Source organism: Eptatretus burgeri, chromosome 4 (assembly GCF_056783735.1).
Source record: "Eptatretus burgeri isolate ZD-2024b chromosome 4, Ebu_testis_v1, whole genome shotgun sequence".
NCBI lineage: Eukaryota > Metazoa > Chordata > Myxini > Myxiniformes > Myxinidae > Eptatretus > Eptatretus burgeri.
The window spans coordinates 139,415,248-139,437,747 of NC_140964.1; the positions used below are offsets into that span (position 1 = coordinate 139,415,248).

Sequence of the window (22,500 nt, forward strand, 5' to 3'; positions counted from 1 at the left end):
CAGAGGGGAGAGCAGTACTCCATCAGGCTACGGACAAAAGCTTTGTAAGTGGTCAGGAGCTCAAGAGGGCCGAGGAAGGACTTAGCACGACGGAGGATTCCCAGTCGGCGACTGGCTTTTGAGGCGAGGTTGGAAATGTGACTTTCCCAGGAAAGGTCATGGCAGATAGTGAGACCCAGAAGCTTGAAAGAAAAGACTTCTTCCAGAGGATTGTTGAGAAAGTGGATGGGGGGGTTTTCTAAACGGTCCTTTCGAAGAGACATAGTGAGAGTGTGAGATTTGTCTGGATTGAAAGACATGTTCCACGTGTTGGACCAGTTTGTGATTTTATCCAGATCTGCAGTGAGCGAAGAAGCTGCTGCTTGCTGGTCTGAGGGATGACAGATGGTACGGCAGAGGGTGGAGTCGTCGGCAAAGAGAAATAGAGGATTTTCCAGAGAGTCCGAGAGATCATTGATGAAAACCAGAAAAAGAACAGGGCCCAGAACGCTACCTTGAGGAACTCCAGCCTGCACAGGAAGAGGGGATGAAAGAACTCCATTTAGGGAGAGGAGAGGAAGTCTGCGAGCCATGAGTGGAGATGGCCTTGAATACCATGGGAAGAGAGTTTGGTGAGTAGGGCAGGGTGCCAGACTGTGTCAAAAGCACGTGATATGTCCAGGGATACGGCTCAGATTTCCTGTCTGGCATTGAGGACCTCCATCCATTGCTGGGAGAGCAGAAGCAGCATATCCAGGGTGGAGTGACCTGGTCTGAAACCAAATTGATGATTGGAAATCAAGCCATTGGGGAAGAGGAAGGATTTCATGTCTGAAGCGATGATGGATTCCATGACCTTACTCATGATTGGGAGAAGGCTGATTGGTCTGTAGTTACAGGGATCTGTTTTTGCACCTTTTTTATGCAGGGCAGTGATGTTTGCTGATTTCCAAGCAGATGGCAGATGACCTTGGGAAAATGAGAGGGTGAATAGAACAGAGAGAGGGTGAGCAAGAGCAGAAGAGCAGGCTTTGAGGACACGTGGGCTGATGCCGTCTGGACCGGTTGCAGAATCTGACTCGAGGTTTGAAAGCAAGCTCTCCACCTTGTCAGGAGAAAAGGATACAGAGTCCAGGGACAGTTGGGTGCGACTGGGTAAAGTGGGTAGAGATAGTGATGGGTTTGGGACACAAGATTTAGCTGCAAACACCGAGTTTAGACATTCAGCTTTATCACGTGTGGAATCAGCGGTGTGGCCACTTGAGGTAAGGGAGGGGATGGAGGGGGAACATACACCAGAAACAGATTTGATTAAACGCCACCAGGATTTTGAGGAGGGAGAGAGGTTTGAGAGTTCACACTTGAGATGAGAAAGATGTTGTTTTCTGGCTCTCCTGAGGGTAGATACACACTTGTTCCGAGCTTTGTGGAAAGAACTGAGATTGCCCTCAGTTGGGTTTGCTTTCCATGAGGCAAAGGCAAGTTGTTTCAGGACAACTGCCTCACCACAAGCTTCAGTAAACCAAGGGCGGGAGGAAGGGTAGGACAACTGAACACGAGAGGGGATAAATCTGTGCATGAGGGAGAGCAAGTTTCTATGAAAGAATTCCTAAGATGTCCTTTATTGCCCCCCATTGTTTGTCCAAGTCTCCCCCTTCAACTCCACTGTTGGTGTTCCATACACCTCCATATATATATATATATATATATATATATATATATATATATATATATATATATATATATATATATATATATATATCACTATATCTCTCCCGACTGTTCCTTTTGTCCTGTTACATCCTGATGCAATCAGTGTACTAGCTCTTCCATGAGCTTCAACGCTGTATACAAAAAAGTGACTTTTTGTGAATTTGCTGTTTGCTGCAGAGAAGGAGAACACAAGGTTCAAGTGGTTGTTTGGAATGCTGTAAGCTCAGTGTCCATCTTTCAGAGTGTATTTGCCGTCCCTCGACCATGCCAACCCCCAGAGGTCAAACATCGTGGTCCCCAAAACTTTACAGTAAGAGGGTTGTTTATGTGGTCTCGCGTTACTGTTACACGTTGCAGAAAAAATAGAAATCTAACTTTACCTCACCTGCCTCTTTTGAAAGACAATCTAAATCGTTGTGGTGATGACAACCTCTTCTTCAGCTGGTTTGCTCGAAGCCTCTGGAGCTTGCTGTTCCCCTTGAGACTCCGAGCATCAGTTGCAGCATATCTCGAGTACTGCAATACATCTGGCATCTGGAAGATGCAGCCGGTCACACGATTCAATTGTCCACATCTGTTGGTACAAACGGCTCACATTTACGCGTGCCCCCTCGCACATTGCCTTACGGACCTACCACGGCCCTCGCCAAGGTATTCCTTTTTGCATTAATGTACAATTCAGATAATATGAGAGCTGTTATTTTGGTACGATTGGAATAATTTTCCTTTTTTTTTTTTCAGACGTGGTGCACGACATAAATAATTATTTACGAGCAACTGTTCGTTGGCGTTTTGGATCACTGCAATGTTTGCGCTCTTGTACTTATGATTCAATGTGAAGCAAATTTTATATTTAATGTGACTGTGTAATGACTGTGGAGGCAAGATGTTCTTTCTGTAAAATTGGAGTGGAGTCAAAGGGTGACCGGTTGGACTTTAATCTGCGTGGAAAGATCGTGAGAGTTGGCGAAATTCCTGGTTTCTTCGGGATGTATAACCGTCGAGTAATTATTACAAGTAGTTTCCTTCGCAAACTTTGTTGCGAAGGTTATGTTTTGATCGCTGTGTATTTATTCATTTATTTTTGAATATGTGTGTTTGTTTGTTTGTTTGTTTGTTTGTTTGTTATTCGCATAACTCCAAAAGTATTGAACTGAATCTCAGCAAATTTGGTGGGATGATTGGTTATTATCCGAGGACCATTTGATTAGATTTTGGGAGCGATCGGGTCAAAGGTCGAGGTCATGAAAAGGTCAAAATCGTCTTTTTACCATAGCGCGGTGAATTTGTATCCAATTTGCATGCAACTCATGCCAAAATGTTCAGAATTCAATGCCCCATCTTGTGATATGTGACATGACACAATGACGTAATAACCCTTATTAGCGGTTGGGAGTCGAAGGTCAGGGGGGGTCACGACATTGCAAAATGTGCGGTTTTAGTCATAACACGGTCAATTCTTATCCGATTTGCATGAAACCAACACCAAAATGTTGACTGTTCTGTTCCCCACACTCTAATACCAATTACAAAATTAAAAGTACAAAGGTCAAGGTCGAGGTCATGAAAAGGTCAAAATCGTCATTTTGCCATAGTGCGGTCGATTTTTATCCAATTTGCATGCAACCAATGCCAAAATATTGTGAATTCAATGCCCAATCTTGTGATATACAATATGACACAGGAAATTTAATGTTTTTAAGCCATCATAATGCATATGAGATGGCAGATGTGGTATGGGATTAAATACCCTCACAATCAACGGTTAATGGAGGGGGGGGGGGCAAAATGTAGCGTTGGCGAAGGTCTGCGCTCTACTGAGTGCCCATTCTAGTTTGTAGATGGAGTGGCTTTTGTGACTCTTCTTACGCTGAATAAGAATGAAAGAGAGAATAAAAACCAGTGATTGTTGTTTTTGTTGTGTACAGAAAATACCAGAGTGCTTCTTCCATTGGTTGTGCTTTGTGTTTTAAATAAACAGAGGTTTGGAGTCAGCCTGCATGCCGGTTGGACATCGATCGATTGAGGAAACTCAGGGTTTTGTGATGGTGCAATTTTGTGTTTAAGCATGGAACATCATTACCAGCAATATACTGTAATAAATCGCTCCAATAATTTGTGTTCTGAACTTTCTTGGTGATGTCATTGTATTTTTCATTTTTCCTCCTATCCACATCACTTAGATAAAGATCGTTGGAACACCAGTGTACTCATTGTATGTTGTGGGTTTTATGGTTGTACCCACACCGCTGGTCGCAAACATCATGGGTGGAACGCACACCTTCGTGTCCCGCACGTCGCAAGTCCTGCTCGATGCTTCCAACTCGTATGACCCTGATGATACGAGTGCATCTAACATGAGGTGTCTCCTCTCCTCTCCTCTCTCTCTCTCTCTCTCTCTCTCTCTCTCTCTCTCTCTCTCTCCTTACAGCTCTCCTCTCTCTCTCTCTCTCTGACAGCTCTCCTGGATAAACAATAGTTAATCGAACCTTACAACACCTGTATGTATCCAGACAGGAATCCAATGGCTCACATGAAATAGTCCGATGGATATATGTGTGCTAAGACAAATTCAATGAGCGAAACGGAAATCCGAGCTCCCAATTTGGTAAATTTGACTTCAACAAGACGATGGCATTCCACTGATTGTTTCTAATTGCTCGAGTCCTGTTTGCTCGATCCACTCAGTCGAATAACATTCAACTCTGTCTGCTCTGCTGATTTTTGGCAACGACACTTCCTCCAATTTTTGGCCCAAGAAGAAGACTCCATGTTATTTTCTCCCAAAAAGAAGACTCCGTGCTATTTTCTCCCAAAAAGAGAATTCCGTTATTTTGCTCACTCACTTAGCCTGTGTTGCTTTCATCTCGACTGTTTATAATCCAGAGGAATTCCCATGTTGTATTGCCTTTTCCCCCCCTTGGAAAAAAGAATGCCATATTAAGGTGTTCCATTACCAGTCAGCTTGTTATCACTTGCCAAGCTTGCCGTTCTTTATCAATTGTTTCTTTGGAGTGCTTGAGTGATGAAGCCACTTGATGAGTGCGTGTCTAGTTAGCATGTTTGACTTGGCTGAATGATCAAGAACAGGATTTATTTTTACCATTTCGAGCTATGCTGCTGACAATAGATCAGGGTTAAGTAATTATTCTGGTTATTTTTTTCTGAATGTTCATGATGTGGACATCATACCTTCTCTTCACCATGAAGCTTCAGATGGAACTGCACTGTACATCGGTATTCAACTGAGTCGTGCTTTAAGACGGCCAAAGATGAGCAGATCCAAGACCCACTGGCCACCCATGGTCCTCTACTCACTTTCCCTGCCTCAGCTCTGGGTCCCGGAGATTTATTTGTGGTGATGGTGACCGTTTCACGGCCAGGCCGCTCACCAGCCACCAGTCAAAGGTTCCTCACCATCTATGACAAGGCCAACGCCGGGTATGGTGGCTGTTGGTTGAGGATTTAATGAAAAATAAGATTAGTCTGGTGTTGCTTTTTCATTCATTCACTCCATTAATTTATTTATTTATCTATCTCTCTATCTATTAATTTATATCTTTATGCATGGAATTCGTGAATACCGTTCAGAATACGTGCATGAATATTTCATCATATTTGTCACAGTTCCTAAGTCATGATATTTATGGATAAGAAGATATGTGGTGTATGCTTTTTCTTAATTGAGACTAAATTATTCTCGATTTTTATTCCAATTGCAACACTGTTAATATTTAAGAACACGATTAATTGATTGCTGATTTGTTCAAAAGAGAAAATCATAATCTCTCAGATCATCCCCCTTCCATAGCCATGATCTTTTGTACCCCCGTTAATCCTTCCCAAGCCCAACTCTTTCTGCGTTTCCAGGGTTTCCTTCCATTTCCATGATTGAGAACTTACTGTGGTATCCATCTTGTTCACATCCTCACCATAATTCCTCCCATGTCCCTTATCTCTCCAAGTCTCCCTCAATTTTACCCCTCAACCCTGCTTTTGGTGTGTTTCCTTCCTCTCCTTCTTCCGTTCCTTTCATTCTGTTGCGTCCTGATCCATTCTATATTCAAGCTTCTCCATGAGCTTCGACATTGCATCCAAAATGGCCGATCTATAACACCCGTCTGGTTGATGTGCACAAGATTAACGTCACGAGATCCATCAGGCCAGAAATCCTAGACTCATGGGTATCTTTCTTTGGGTCCTTCACAAGCAGCTTGTTGTTTCATATATAGCCTGTGGCTGCTGGTTGCATCATTTTCTGGAAGCACGAGTGTGCCACTAATGCAGTACCCATTACCAGTAAGCTGGTACTCATTTTGCCGCCCTCGGCAGGATGGCAGGCTGAGCCAACCCACCTGGTGTTATTGCAACGGCACGGCAGAGGCTTGATGAGCTCAAGACCCTGAGACCTTGACCATTAAGCCAACACCAAGCTGAGACAAGCAGCTGACGAATTGAATGAAGATGGCCTGCTTGTTTATTCTTCCAAGTGATGAATTGTCAAAGTCCAAGGTCATGCCAGTGATGTTTCCAAGAGTCTCTTAATTGATGTCAATGAGAAAGAGTGACGGACTACTGACTAGGGTCTACTTCAGAACGCTAGTGCTGATCTTTTCTTCTTTTCTTCTTTTCTTCTGCCTCAAAATGTACTTATCTACTTATAAAAATGTACTGTAAGTCGATGTGCCTGATGCATAGGTGGCCACCCTATTGTTTTTCGTGGAACGAGTGACATGATCATGGGTTTCCAGTGGAAGTAAATACAAATTTTCCGTGATCATGCAGGTGAATAACACCCTGCAGGACCTGCATGAGTAATTTCAGGTGAGCAACACCGTGCAGGATTTGTATGAAGAATTCCAGGTGAATAACACCCTGCAGGAGTTGTATGAAGAATTCCAGGTGAATAACACCCTGCAGCATCTGTTTGAGGAATTCCAGATGAATAACACCCTGCAGGATTTATATGAATAATTCCTGGTGGATAACACCCTGCAGGATCTGTATGAATAATTCCAGGTGAATAATACCCTGCAGGATCTGCATGAAGAATTCCAGGTGAATAACACCCTGCAGGATTTATATGAAGAATTCCAGGTGAATAACACCCAAGAGGATCTGTATGAGGAATTCCAGATGAATAACACCCTGCAGGATTTATATGAAGAATTCCAGGTGAATAACACCCTACAGGATCTGTATGAGGAATTCCAGATGAATAACACCCTGCAGGATTTATATGAAGAATTCCAGGTGAATAACACCCAAGAGGATCTGTATGAGGAATTCCAGATGAATAACACCCTGCAGGATTTATATGAAGAATTCCAGGTGAATAACACCCTACAGGATCTGTATGAGGAATTCCAGATGAATAACACCCTGCAGGATTTATATGAAGAATTCCAGGTGAATAACACCCTGCAGGATCTGTATGAAGAATTCCAGGTGAATAACACCCTGAAGGATCTGTATGAAGAATTCCAGGTGAATAACACCCTGCAGGATCTCTCTGAAGAATTCCAGGTGAATAACACCCTGCAGGATCTGAATGAAGAATTCCAGGTGAATAACACCCTGCAGGATCTGTATGAAGAATTCCAGGTGAATAACACCCTGCAGGATCTGTATGAGGAATTTCAGATGAATAACACCCTGCAGGATCTGTATGAGGAATTTCAGATGAATAACACCCTGCAGGACCTGTATGAGGAATTCCAGGTGAATAACATCCTGCAGGATTTGTATGAAAAAATCCTGGTGGATAACAGCCTGCAGGATCTGTATGAAGAATTCCAGCTGAATAACACCCTGCAGGATTTATATGAAGAATTCCAGGTGAATAACACCCAAGAGGATCTGTATGAGGAATTCCAGATGAATAACACCCTGTAGGATTTATATTGTTGCGAATTCGCGCCCGCCGGCGTGCGAACGGCCACGCGACTCGAATCGCGGCACGTCGCCCACCGGACGGACAATTCTGTCGTGACCCGCTCGGACCAACGCCGGGAGCCAGCCACTGGTGGGCCTTTCAGCCTCACCACGATCGTGTCAATCGGCCACCCGCGTGGGATAGGATTGTTCGCCAAACTCGACCTACCTAAGTACCCACGCGGATGGTAGACCGGGCGATCGCACCTCGCCGCCGTCGACTCCGGACACGGGCCGCTTAAGCGATCCGTTCCGTGCTATCGGGATAACCGAGCGGTGTTATAGTCTGCCTCGACGGTTCCGATTAATTATCGGGCGTATTAAGCCCACGACGAACCCGTTACGTGAAGCAAGATGGAGATTCAATTAAAGAAAAGACGAAGCGAAACGGGAAAACAGTTCAACATAATGCACATTTATTCCGCGGCACACGGAGAGCACACATATACAGCCAAACAGAATGCACATAAAGCAATTTAAAACAACAACAACAATGCAGAGCTACGATCGACTACGCGAGCACACGGCAACACTTAACAGTTTTACTTCACCAGACTGGCGCCGCCACACACACACACACACACACACGTTTGCACCAAACCGTAAAAGAAAATGGAAGTGCGACTTCCCTGATCCCGTCGAGTCCTTCTGTGACCGCAACTCCGAGCCCCTCCGGCGTGCTCCGCGAGCTCGTGCCGCGTGTCACTCGTGTGGTCCGCTCGACTGTACGGACGGGGTTTCGGGGAACCGGACGGGGCTTGTTCGGCGCTGTTTTCTGCGCTCTCGCACGGGTCAAAGAAGCAAGGCAGGAACCACAAGCTCGCGACTCGAGCCAGAAGACGACCATGAAGACCAACCCTCGACCAACCAACTCTTGACCAACCAACCCAACAACCCTCAAGGTCCGTCCTGTCCGCCTTTTGTAGCGCGGGGCTCCGCCCTTCGCTCCACCCCATTTTCGGCCCCACCTCCCTTCGAGCTTCTTGGAGAAGCCTCTCGAATGGGGGCGTGACCTCTCACTTTCCCTCCACCCCGCGCCGTGCGGGGGCCGGGGGAGCCAGTCTTGGCTCAGAGCCAGGGAATTATTCCCCCAAAAAGAGGCCCCCACCCTTTCTCACCTTTGACCCCTGCATCGCCCCTCCTCCACACCGAGCACGGAGAACCTCGACGGGAAAAACAGGCAGGAAAACCCCCGAGCATAGTCGTTGGTTTTTCTTTGTTCCCGGAGATCGTAACCGCACAGGGCCTACTGAATGGCGAGTGGTGAAGATGTGGTAGCGTTGATGGTGGAGGTGGCGTGGTTGTAGTGTGGTTGGCGCTGTGGTGGGGATGGCGTGGTTGTTGAGATGCTGTTTGTTTGAAATAAAAGATAGAACAGAAAAAATGGCTCACTCAAAGCGTCACAGCCCGGATGGATCACATAAATTCCCTCTATACAACGGGTTTGGGCTAACTACACATGTACTTACAGAGAGATCTCACCTATGGGACCTGAATGGTGGTTTGCGAATTTCCACAACCATAATAACATGAAGAATTCCAGGTGAATAACACCCTACAGGATCTGTATGAGGAATTCCAGATGAATAACACCCTGCAGGATCTGTATGAATAATTCCAGGTGAATAACACCCTGCAGGATCTGTATGAAGAATTCCAGGTGAATAACACCCTGCAGGATATGTATGAAGAATTCCAGGTGAATAACACCATGCAGGATCTGTATGAAGAATTCCAGGTGAATAACACCCTGCAGGATCTGTATGAAGAGTTCCAGGTGAATAACACCCTGCAGGATTTCTTTGAAGAATTCCAGATGAATTACATCCTGCAGGATTTGTATGAATAATTCCTGGTGGATAACACCCTGCAGGATCTGTATGAATGATTCCAGGTGAATAACACCCTGCAGGATCTGTGTGAAGAATTCCAGGTGAATAACACCCTGCAGGATTTATATGAAGAATTCCAGGTGACTAACACCCTGCACGATCTGTATGAGGAATTCCAGGTGAATAACACCCCGCAGGATCTGTATGAAGAATAACACCCTGCAGGATCTGTATGAAGAGTTCCAGGTGAATAACACCCTGCAGGATCTGTATGAAGAATTCCAGATGAATAACAACCTGCAGGATCTGTATGAGGAATTCCAGGTGAATAACATCCTGCAGAATTTGTATGAATAATTCCTGGTGGATAACACCCTGCAGGATCTGTAGGAGGATTTTCAGGTGAGTAACACCCTGCAGAATCTGTAGGAGGAATTCCAGGTCCTCATCATGCAGTATGTCAACCAGCGGTGTTCAATGAAACTCGGGATGGTGACCTTTCACTCAATCTCATCTCTGTTGACAATGTTTTTCAATGGCCACTGATTCTGCTTTTTCTGCCTCATCTTTTTCCACCATCTGGTCCGTCTGCATCTCACCATCCCTTTGTAATAATTGCTTCCTTTTATCTCATTTAGCTCTTCCATAAGCCTTGACACCATATTCAAATACTATATAATACTATTACATTACCATTTAGATGAACCCTATAAGTTGTTGCTCTTTGTTAATTTGGAAACCATATTGCAACTCAGAGTTATTTTTTCCGTTTTTTGCAGGAATGTTATTCCATTCTGTGTGTGCTTCTGTGTCCTTACCCTCTCTACCCCACCCTGAATTCCTCACCACTCCCTTCCACACGGAAGAGTGCAATTGCATTGCTCAAGCTGCCAGAGCAGTAACGTTCAACGAGGTAACCAACTCAAAGTCAGTGCACATTGCCCAAGCTGCCCGCATCGCACGACCTACTCCTGGAGCCTTCATCTTGTACTTCCACTTTCTTCAAAGGTCATGAGTGGTGAGACCCAACGAAAGTGAAGGATATTAAGGACTTCATAGGATGGGAGACTAAAATACACCAATTCTCTGTATGTGCGTATGTTTCAAGCTTATAGAATCAATAATGGCTCAGCCGATCTCCAGCAAATTTTGCCTACCTGCTGGGGGTAACTGTTAGGATTGGCATGAGTCAAATTGGCCCCTTAATACCTGTGGATGGGCGAAGGATGATATATTCAAAACATTCGATCGATGATGCTGATTGATTTGCTCCAGAACACGAAAGACATTGGGTTTGGCACGTGCACTAAGGCAGCTTATCACATTTGGGACATTTTCAATTGAAAACTTCACGATTGAAATGGCAGTTTGCTCTTACAACTCATAAATAACTAAATTAATGGGACGAAGCAGTGCAGTATAGGCAGCGAGTGACCGCAGCTCACGCAAAATGTGCCGCAGGTTTTGTCCTTCCACAAAAATGTCAAAGGAGTATCTTGTCCACTCGATTGAGGCTTTAGCTTTGTCGGTGTCGGGTTGAATAATAATAATACACTTTCACAACAGGCTCCAAAGAGAACTCTCTCTGCCATAAATTAGTGATGACCCCATTTTGCTAATCCAATCAGGAGACCCAGAGGTCATAGGCATCGTAGTCGGTGTCGTACGGCTCCAATAATGGAAATTTCAGGGACAATTGATAAACTTAAAGGTTTTTATGAAGGAAAAGTTCTTCATGATTTTTTTATGTTCTTCTGGGGTTATGCTCCAAACAAGTCTTAGATAATATTCTCCAGAGTTTAGCAGGTTCATATGACACGTGCTCGTTTTTAATTGAAGCTTTTTGTAGCAGAGTTCTGGTGAAGAAGTGTACTCCCAAAGTTGATAAGATCCGTGAGTTCTTAGTTTGTGATTTTTCCAGCAAGCTGGTAGATAGGCTTCAGCTTCATTCTATTTTTAGGGATATGAGTGCAGAGAGTTTATTACCAGATAAAGTTAGGGAGCAAACCCCATTGAAGGTTTATTTCATTTTCACAAAGACAATAAGACAATCCTTATTCAACTAGAACGGGCACTCGTAGAGAGCTTATACCTTCGCCGCCGCTACTGTTTTGTTCTTGGCATAAGAGTGTGGGGAACAGAACAAGGAGCATTTTTGGTGCTGATTTCATACGAATCGGATAAGAATTGACTGTGTTATGATAAAAATACGCACATCTGCAAGGTCGTGACCCCTCTGACCTTTGACCCCCAACCGCGAGTAAGGGCAATTACGTCATTGTCAAGTTGCATATCACAAGATTGGGCATTAAATTCTGAACATTTTGGCATTAGTTTCATGCAAATTGGATAAAAATTGACCGCGATATGGTAAAAAGACGATTTTGACCTTTTCATGACCTTGACCTTGACCTTTGACCCGATTGCTCAAAAATCTAATAAAATGATCCTTGGCTAATAACCAATCATCCCACCAAATTTAATGCAATTCGGTTTAATACTTTTTAAGTTATGCGAATAACAAACAAATAAATAATCATTGGCATCTCCCACAAACATATATTTTGGTACTGATTATAATGCCAGGATTTGGGACATTTTCTTTTAAAAACAAGGGTAATGACTTAATTCTGTCATGTCGCCCATCACAAGATTGGGCAATGAATTCTGAGCATTTTGGCATCGGTTGCATGCCAATTAGATCAAAATTGACCTCGATATGGTAAAAATACGAATTTGACCTTTCCGTGACCTTGACCTTGACCTTTGATCCGATCGCTCCCAAAATCTAATCAAATGTTCCTTGGATAATAACCCATCATCCCACCAAATTTCAAGCGATTTGGTTTAATACTTTCTGAGTTATGCGAATAACAAACAAACACACACACACACACACACACACACACACACACACACACACACACACACACACACACACACACACACACACACACACACACACACACACACACACACACACACACATATTCACAAATAAATAAATAAATAAATAAATACACAGCGACCAATACATAACCTTTCGCAGAATGCGAAGGTAATTATGGTAAATTTCTTAAAACTCTTAGCATAGATATAGTAAAGGACATTTTAGAAACTGACTGTGCATGTTTGTCTTCCCCTGTTTATCTGGTCCTTGTGGACATGTACTTTCTGGTGATTTGAATCACACACACAAGCATTTTAAGGCCATTTTCCCCGCTAAAGCGGGGGTTAGCCTTGCGGGCCCCATGACAATCTTCTCCCCTTTACCCTGTTTTCTGCATCTCCCCTTCTTAATCCCCTTGCCCACATTTCCTCTTCCACCACGTTTAGCCAAGTTTTTCTCGGTCTTCCCCGTCCTCTACTTCCGACTGCACTCATTTCCAACACTCCTCTCACCCAGTCACTTTCATCCTTCCTCAACACATGACCCAACCATCTCAACCTGTTTCTCTTCACAACATCCATCACAGACTCTATTCCCATCATCTTCCGCAGGTCATCATTTGTCTTCCTCTCTCTCAACGATACTCCACACATCCACCGAACCATTCGCATTTCCACCCTTTCCAGCCTTTGTTGCTGCTCCATGTTCAGGACCCATGTCTCACTCCCATAAATCATCGTACTCCTCACACATGAAGCATACACCTTTCCCTTCAGCTTCAACGACACTCCCCTCTTTGTCAGCACGCCACTCAGTTCCCGAAACTTCTTCCATGCACATCTCACTCCAGCAACCGTCGAAGAGTCTGATCCACCTTCTCCATTCAGCATGTCTCCGAGATAGCAAAATGTTTTCACCCCTTCCAGCTTCACACCATCTCCAAGATCCAACTCAACAATTCCTTCATCTGCTGCTCCCTCGATGCACACCTTACACTTGAATGTAGCTGCCACACTGGTTAATGACCCTCTCACCCCACTACATTTTCGATGAACCCATTCAGCACACATTGTACACTGAATGGAGTTCACTCCGACACCCTTCCTGCACACAGCACACGGCCACTTCCCAGTCCTTTCCACCTCACCACATGCTTTACCACTTGCCATCACCTTCGTCTTTCCGATATTCACCTTCAAACCTTTTGCCTCCGAACATTCCTTCCACTTGTTCATCTTCTCCTTCAGTCCATCCATACTCTCTGCAATCAACACCAGATCGTCTGCATACAGCAGCTCCCACGGTAAACCCTCCTTTACCCTCCGAGCCAGCACCTCCATCACAACTACAAATAGAAGTGGACTTAGTACCGACCCCTGGTGCACTCCTACCCTCACCTCAAACTCACCACTGTTCCCATCCTTCGTCCTTACAGCTGTGCGTGCTCTCTCGTACATGGCCATCACTACTCTGATCAACCATTCCTCCACTCCTAACTTCCTCAATGCCCATGCCATTACTTCACGTGGAACCCTATCAAATGCTTTCTCCAGATCAACAAACCCAAAAAACAACTTCTTCCTCTTCTCCATGTACTTCTCCTGCAACTGCCTTACAATAAAAATTGCATCTGTCGTTCCTCTTCCTGGCATAAATCCAAACTGCATTTCGTCAATCTTTACCTTCTTCCTTATCCTCTTCTCCAACACCCTTTCCAATACCTTCATTCCATGCTCCAATAACTTTATTGCTCTATAGGAGCCACAGTCCAGAGGGTCACCTTTCCCCTTGTACAGAGGGAGGAGGGTACTCAATTCCCAATCCACTGGAATGCAGCCTTCTTTCACCACCAGATTACAGATCTCTGTCATTCTCTTCACACCCCAACTTCCCGCTGCCTTCAACATATCTCCCACAACTCCCGTCGGCCCTCCTGCTTTTCTACTCTTCATTGCTCTTATAGCTTCCTCAACTTCCTTCTCAGTTATCTTCTGTGCTGGTCCTAAAACCGGGTTACTCTCGATGTTTCTATCCCATTCATTTTCTACATTCAACAGCCTTTCCATATATCTCTTCCATCTTCCTTTAATTCCATCTGAATCCACAACAATTTGTCCCACTTCATCCTTCAAGCAACTCACCCCCGTCACATCAAATCTCTCTCTCGCTATCTGCTTTGCAATCCTGAATACCGCCCTCTTACCCTCCTCCGAATCCAAGCGTTCTCCAAACATTTTCCTATGGGCCTCCTGCGCCTTTGCAGCCTTCTTGGCTTCCTTATAACTTTCATGTGCAGCCTCTTCTTCCACCGTATCCTTTGCCTTTTGCCATTCCTTGAACTTCTTCCTCTTCTCTTCAATCGTCTTTCCAACTTCATCATCCCACCACCATGTTTCCGAGTGCCTCGGTGGTCCTTTTGTCCATCCACATACCTCACCAACGGCTCCCAATAGACTAGCTTTCATTGACATCCAACCACTTTCAAGCTCAACCACATCATCTTCAACAATACTCAGCCTCTCTCTTAATGCTTCCTTCACTGTCGCCTCTTTCAACCTCCACACCTTCATCCTCGGTTGGTACTTCACCCGCCGAATTCTCCGCGCACCTTTCACCCTTATATCGCAGACAACCAGGTGGTGCTGCGAAACAGTCTCCTCCCCTGGGATCACCTTTGTGTCCCGGAGGTTTCCCCTATCTCGCCGACGCACCATCAGGTAGTCAATGGTTGTCGTCAACCCACCTGACGTGTATGTAATAAGCTTATTATTCGCTTTCTGGAATTGAGTATTACAGAGCAACAAATCAGCTCCATCAGCAAACTCCAAGATCCTTTCACCTTCTCCATTTCTCACACCATATCCATAACCCCCATGGACTCCCTCAAAACCGTCTGGACTCCTTCCCACATGTCCATTCAAGTCTCCTCCAACCACAACAACTTCCTCATCTTTCACATTTTCCATCAACTTCTCCATCGCACACCAGAACATGTTCTTCTCTTCATCGCTTCGACTGACCTGCGGGGCATATCCCGAGATGACGTTCACCAAGAGATTTCCGATCACAATTCTCACCATCATCAACCTTTCACTCACTCTAGTCACACTCACTACACTGTCTACAAACTCCTCAGAAAACATTACACCAACACCATGCACGCCTTCCGGGCACCCTTGCCACATAAACTTGTACTTCTGCCCCTGCCTTCCCTACACCATTCTCACACCACTTCCCTTCCACCGTGTCTCCTGCACACAACATATGTCCACTCTTCTTCTGACCACTGTTTCAACCACTTCTCCAGATCTCCCTGTCATTGTCCCTACATTCCATGTACCAAACCTCAGAAACCGATCTCCACGTGGGGCATCAGACGATTGGTCATCATAAATGGAAAAATTTCCTCCCTTGCTTAGATCGGGTTCCCCACCTTGAGTTTTAACGAGAGGGGGTGAGGACCCCCACGGGGTACTTCGGGCTGTACCCTGCCCATCAGTTGTACTCATCATGGTTTCCTTTTGAGGCGATGTTTTTATGGCCGGATGCCCTTCCTGACGCCAACCCTTTTAGTCGCCTTTTACGACACGCAGGGATACGGTGTACCTATTCTGACCGGGGTACACACCGGGATAGTGTACACACCGGGGTACACACCGGGATTTGAATATAATTAGTAATTGTGAAATTAAGGATCTGATGAAAATGGGAGTTAAATATAGGGAACCAAGTAACTCAATCTTGGAGCTGCATTAGGTCTTCAATTGTAGATTCGGTCTCGAATTTTGTTAACAAAATGTGCACCAAGTTTAAGTTATCTGTAAACAGTTTTAATACATGGTTTAACAGGGTTGTGGAAGTTCTGGATTGCAGGATTAAGTTTTTAGTAGTCAGAGCTTGCTTTCACTGGGTCGGTCTAAACCTGTGTTGAACAAGCCGAGTGTTCGTAAAGACATTAGGGATCTCCGTGATAGCTACATAATAGCTCCATCAGATAAGGCTGCCAATAATTTTGTTGTGGTTTGTAAAGTTTTATAAAGAGTTCGGCATTGATATGGTTACTTTCACTAATATATGAAATACCACAAACATTCCTTGTCATAAGTCACTCCAAGATGGTATCTCTGAGCATCAGAAAGGTTTAGTTTATTATTTCGGGATTAAATGTAAAGAGGTAAAGCTTTGTATTCCTCGACTTTTCTGGATTCCTAAGTTTCATAAGAACCCATACAAGTATAGGTTTACAGCAGTTGCCAGGCAGTGTTCCACCAAACAATTATCAGTTGTAGTTGACTCAGGCTTACAAGTTGTTATGGAAGAGTTCAGGAAATATTGTTTAGTAATTGAGAAGAATTCTGGTATAAACACTTTCTGGAACATTAATTCTTCTTTCCAGTTCTGAGATAGAATTGGATTCCTCAATATCAAATCAGTTGAAGTTTTAGACTTTTCAACTTTATAAACAAATTTGGATTTAGTACTCATGAGGGATTCACTCTTCAAAGTGATTGACAAGGTTTTTTTTAAAACTCTTTTAACAAGTTTTTATGTGTTAGGTTTGAGAGAACATTCTTTTCTAAAAATAAATACTCAAGTTCTCCTTGTTTTGATAAGCAGGAGTTTCAGGATGCTGTTAATTTTATTTTGTAAAATACTTTTGTGTCTGTGTGTTACAATGTTTCAATAGGTTAAGAGAATTCCCATGGGTGGGAATTGCAGCCCCCTACGAGTGGCCATTTTTCTTATTTTTCTGTGAATTTTCATTCATGCAGAAACTAATGAAGGAGAAAATATTAGGATAAGGTAAAATATTATCTCGTACATGTCGTTATATGGATGATATTTGTGTGGATAACGATAATTTTTTGATAGGCAGCTTCACAAGATTTATCCAGATAGCCTGGTTGAAAACAGGAGTGGTACTGATTTTACAGTTGCTGCATATCGGGATATGTTGGTTAGAGTTGCACAGAATGGTTTTAGTACAAGTGTACATTATAAAGTTGATGATTTCAGTTTCCCGGTAGTCTTGAACACCTTTCCATGTTGCAATCAATACACCAATTAAAACGGGTTACAATGTCTTTTCATCTCAGATACTTAGATTTGTGAGAATTTTTTCGGTAAACGATTATTTTGTGGAACGTACTGATAAGGTTTGTTTCCATCATGTTGAACAAAGGATATTTGGCTGATTGTTTGATGAGAATGTCTTTAGACTCCATCGTCACCTGTTATTTAAGTTTTGGTTGGTTTTCATGTGAACAAGTTCCAATTGCATTGCATCTGACATAATAATAATAATAATAATAAATTAATTATTTTAGTGAGGTAAATTATTTAATTAATTCCATTAATTAAACATATATATATATATATATATATATATATATATATATATATATATATATATATATATATATATTGCTATGGCTGTGGAAATTTTTCTTTACTATCATTCTTTTGGACCAACCGCCATTACTACCATCGCAAAGCGCTACCAACCACAACAACCATGATCACCACAACCACCTTCTCGTCAACTGCCAACATCCCCACAGACAACGAACAGCCGCCTTCAAAACAACCACCTTAACCACCACCGCCCAACCACACCACCCTCACTACTACCACAAACGCCAGCCACACCATCCTCCCGACCACCACGAACGCCAGCCACACCACCATCAAGACCACCACAAAACTCCAACCACACCACCACCGCATTTCCACCTCAGCACGGTTGCCAGAGGCCTGGCCTTCGTCGAAGGAAAGCAGGTGATGCCCATTTCCCCCTCCCCACCAACGAATGGCATCTTCGCTGACAAACGCTGTGGATTTCACCCTGTAAGAGACAAGGGTGAAAACCCAAGCAATGAAGCAGGCAACGGTGCGAGCGTCCCCGATTATTGGCGGGAAAACGCTTCCTTCTGGAAGGAAGGGTGGGAGTTGAGAAGGGGTGGGGCGTGGGTATAAAAAGGAAGAACGGGAGCGCGGAAAAGAGAGTGTGAGAGTAGTCACCAGGAACACGAGCGCTGAGGACAATCGCTCGCTCTCTCTCTCTCTCTCTCTCTCTCTCTCTCTCTCTCTCTCTCTCTCTCTCTCTCTCTCTCTCTCTCTCTCTCTCTCTCTCTCTCTCGGTCGCTGAGGATCGTGAGCGAGGTGGCGCTCCGGACCGAGGGCTCTCTGGGTCAGTCATGACGAGAATGGGCGAAGGAGGACGGAGCCCCAGGAAATCACCACACGGTCACGTTTTCCTTCCTTCCTTTTTCTTTTCGGGGTTTTCGTATGAGTGATGTGGCGCCGTGTCCTCAAGTAAACCTGTTCAAGTAATTGTACATAATAAATAGACAATGGTTATGGTTCTTCTTGTCGTGCTTTTGTTGATTGCATTGCTTTTCTTTTCCTTGCATAAATGCATGCGTATTTGCCTCGCCTAATTGTATACGTGCATGCCTGCATACGTGCTATAGTAATAAATGTCCTTGTGTGAATGTTAACCCGTTCGTTGTGTCCTCTTTCCCCATTGAACCGCCGTATTGCTCTCGAAATTTAGCGGGCTTTTAAATAGCCAATAATAGAATCGGGTCCAACGAGGCCTGGCGATAATACACCGCTCGGTTATCCCAGAACGGAACGAACCGCTTGACCGGTTCATGTCCAAGCAGGCCTTCGTTGAGGTACGGTCTCGGTAGTCTGCCCGCGCGAATACTGAGGTACTGTATATCAATAATTCGGCGATTGACCCTGTCGCGCGCGGGTAGAGTGTTGACGAGACCGTGGTGTGTGCTTGGAGCACACCCGTGACGAGTTTTCGGCGTTGTTCCGGTAAGTCGCGACTGAATTGTCCGTCCGGTGGGCGAGACGGCCGCCATTGGCTGAAGCAGCTGTTTGTACGCTCGGCGGGCGGTAAATTCGTAACAATATATACATATATATGCATGTGTTTGTATGTGTGTGTGTGTATGTATATATATATATATATATATATATATATATATATATATATATATATATATATATATATGTAGTATTAAGTAATGGAGGTATTTAGATGAAAATACAAAAAACAAATATTTATAAAATAATTATAAAGAAGCATTAATATAATTTGTTGGTGGATGCGAGGTTATGCAGAGCAGCATGTTAAAATCGGTTGTTAATGACAGTTTGAATATTGGAAGGACATTTTGAGTCGATGGTTGGATGGAGGTGCTGTGTAATGGACAGTGTACAAGTGTACAAGGTAAAGTGTTTATTGCTCATTATATTATCATATAAAATGATTAATGATTAAAGTTAATATGTAGTAATTAAATAAGTTTGAATAAGGATATTGCATTGCTGTGTTGACTGACTGTCTGGACACAACTTTGAGGTTGTGGGTCTATTGATGTTGAGTAATCTTCTGATGTGGATGTGGATTCGCCGTTTTGAGAGGTTCTGGGCAGAAAGGATCAAAACGTCGATGAAAAACGGTGCCCAGCTGATGATCTGAGGTGTTGGGAAATCAGTCAATTGCTTCTGAGTTGAGGTTATAACTTAAAATTAAATAACTTTTGTAAGTACATACCAGTACAGTGTGTGTGTGTGTGTGTGTGTGTGTGTGTGTGTGTGTGTGTGTGTGTGTGTGTGTGTGTGTGTGTGTGTGTGTGTGTGTGTACATGTGTGTGTGTGGTGTGTGTATATATTGTTGTGGAAATGGCCCTTAGTGTGTTATTAAATATAGGATTAGCCCACATCCCCCCCTTAAATGCATGTTTAGCCAGGTTGTTTGGTAATTGGACTTCACATGTGTGTCGGGAGGTGTAACCGGCTGTCCAGTGTTCGTACAGTGGTGGTGGACTGGGAGGCGCCTTGCTTATTTTTCCTTCCCCTCTCCCAACTATCCCCGCCCAGCACTCTGAGAGTGTCGGTCGGCGAGACGGGTCGGCAGCCGATTAGTGGAGGGCATCTGCAATCTCGAGCGATGGACCAATCATGGGTCCCCGGGGGAGTGTCCAGAGAGCGAGTGCCGGGAAGGCAAGAGAGAAACGACGAGTTGGAGTTGCGATATGCTGTATAAGGGATGGCTGCATCTGTCTGCGATCTGCTTCATGAAAGAGGCAGGAGGAACTGCATGAGGGGAGTCGGCGATCGACTTTTATGAGGAGGTCCCTGACAGGTTCATCTGGAGTCCAGTGACGGAGCTTCTGACTGTCCCAACTCACGGCACGGCTCGACACGTCTTGTAATCCCGTCGATCCGCCTGCAGAGCCCAACACCCCGATTTGGCCTGATCTGGTGAGCAGGTGAGGCCTGGATTTGCATGCTGGACCTTGTGAAAAGCCAGCTGGAGCCCACCGTGGATCTTTCGCTCTTGTGCCGTCGACCTTACGGGGGCTGAACGCGCTGAGGCTGCGTGCATGGGCGGTGCGACAAAAGGATGATGCCGCCATTTTGCCACGTGGCGTGTTTGAGCTTGGGCGCTCGAATCCGACGACATATGCTTATCACGAGCCGTATTCGTGCCTTTGACACTTTTCCTCTCATCCATGAGGCATCACCAAGTACTCTGTGTCTTGTCTGCATGTTGTCTAAGGTTTATCTCGCTCGGGTTCCCTTCGAAACCCGTAATCCGTAGCTCCCTAGTTAAGAGCGGGTTATAGATTAATTATAACATTGTCGTGAATGCTTTGCTTGTGTCGTGTTCCCCGATGTGTCCTCAATAAATCTGGCTGATTCATATGAAAGTTTCTGCGATTGAGTTTATTCGTGATGTGCTGAGGAACAATTCGTTTGATTTGTATTTAAAACCAAAATGGTTACAGACTGGCAGACTTTGCTCGGTCTCTGACAAACCCAGCCTGTAACCGGGGTCTGTTTCCCCAGCTGGCAAGGCACAGGTGTATTTTGGTGTCGTGATCTGAGGCGCGTAACCCGAGAACTGTGCTAAACCAGCCGGCGTTATAACCCCGGAGACGGCGGTGCTGTTAAGTGACGCCGAATCTTCAACATTTGGCTGTCAAGAGTAGGGTGCGAATCCCGACACCGCCGAATCCGTAACAACATATATCTATATCTATATATAATATATATTGTTGCGAATTCGCGCCCGCCAGCGTGTGAACGGCCGCGTCACTCGAATCGCGACCGCGTCGCCCACCGGATGGACAATTCAGTTGTGACCCTCCGGGAACTATCGCCCGGAGCCAGTCACGGGGGGGGGGGGGGCTTTCGACCTCACCACAATCGTGCCAATCGGCCACCCGCGTAGGATAGGGTTGTTCGCCAAACTCGACCTACCTAAGTACCCACGCGGATGGTAAACCGGGCGATCGTACCTCACCGCAGGTCGACTCCGGACACGAACCGCTTAAGCGGTCCGTTCCGTGCTACAGTGATAACCGAGCGGTGTTATCGTCGGCCTTGACGGTTCCGATTAATTACCGGGCGTATTAAGCCCACTACGAACACTTTACGTGAAGCAGGATGGAGGCTCAACAAAGAAAAGACGAAGCGAAACGGGAAAACAGTTCACACAAAGCACATTTATTTCCTGGCACACGGAAAGCGCACATATACAGCCAAACAGTCAAAATGCACATATAGCAACTAAAACAAAAGCAACAACGACGCAGAGTTACGACCGACTACGCGCACACACGGCAACACTTGTACAGTTCTACTTCGCAGACTGCGCCAACACACATTTACTCAAAAGCAAAGGAAAGAAGCCACCCTCATAGACAAGGGGGCAGGCAGGCCTGTAGGCCAATATGTGCGCGTGACCTGAATGAGCGGCCAGGCCCGCAAGACCGGGGGATCCTACCCGCGTCCTCGTGACGCGTTGGCGGACGAGCCGCAGATGTGGCCGCGTGGCTGTGCCCCAACTCCGTGCTCCTTGGCGGGTTTCGTTGGCACGACGTTTGGAGTGGGGAGAGAACAGGGCCCCCTTGTTGCACTATCTCAGCGCGGGGGAAAAGGGGAATTGTTGATGCCCTGGGGGAGGGAGAATGGCTGGCTGGCTTGGGTCCCGCGACGAGTGATCTCACACCGCGACCTCCTTGCTGACCGCCGTCCTTCTCGCCTTGGACCCGAGCTCCTTTGCCTCTTCCCGCAACTCTTCTCAGCCGACTCCAGAACCCAACTCTTCCTGCCTCACCGATGACT

General features: G+C 45.1%; 1 protein-coding gene across 1 annotated transcript in view; it reads left to right on the plus strand.

Annotated features, from left to right (window-relative positions):
- LOC147029238 (polycystin-1-like protein 1) overlaps positions 1-22,500 on the plus strand; it is a 91,140-nt gene that overhangs the window by 56,364 nt on the left and 12,276 nt on the right. The window contains exons 8-12 of the mRNA XM_085876444.1: positions 1,870-2,002; positions 2,134-2,343; positions 3,876-4,054; positions 4,903-5,133; positions 10,325-10,476. Of these exons, the coding sequence (XP_085732570.1) occupies positions 1,870-2,002; positions 2,134-2,343; positions 3,876-4,054; positions 4,903-5,133; positions 10,325-10,476 (905 nt within the window). The remainder of the gene's footprint in view (positions 1-1,869; positions 2,003-2,133; positions 2,344-3,875; positions 4,055-4,902; positions 5,134-10,324; positions 10,477-22,500) is intronic.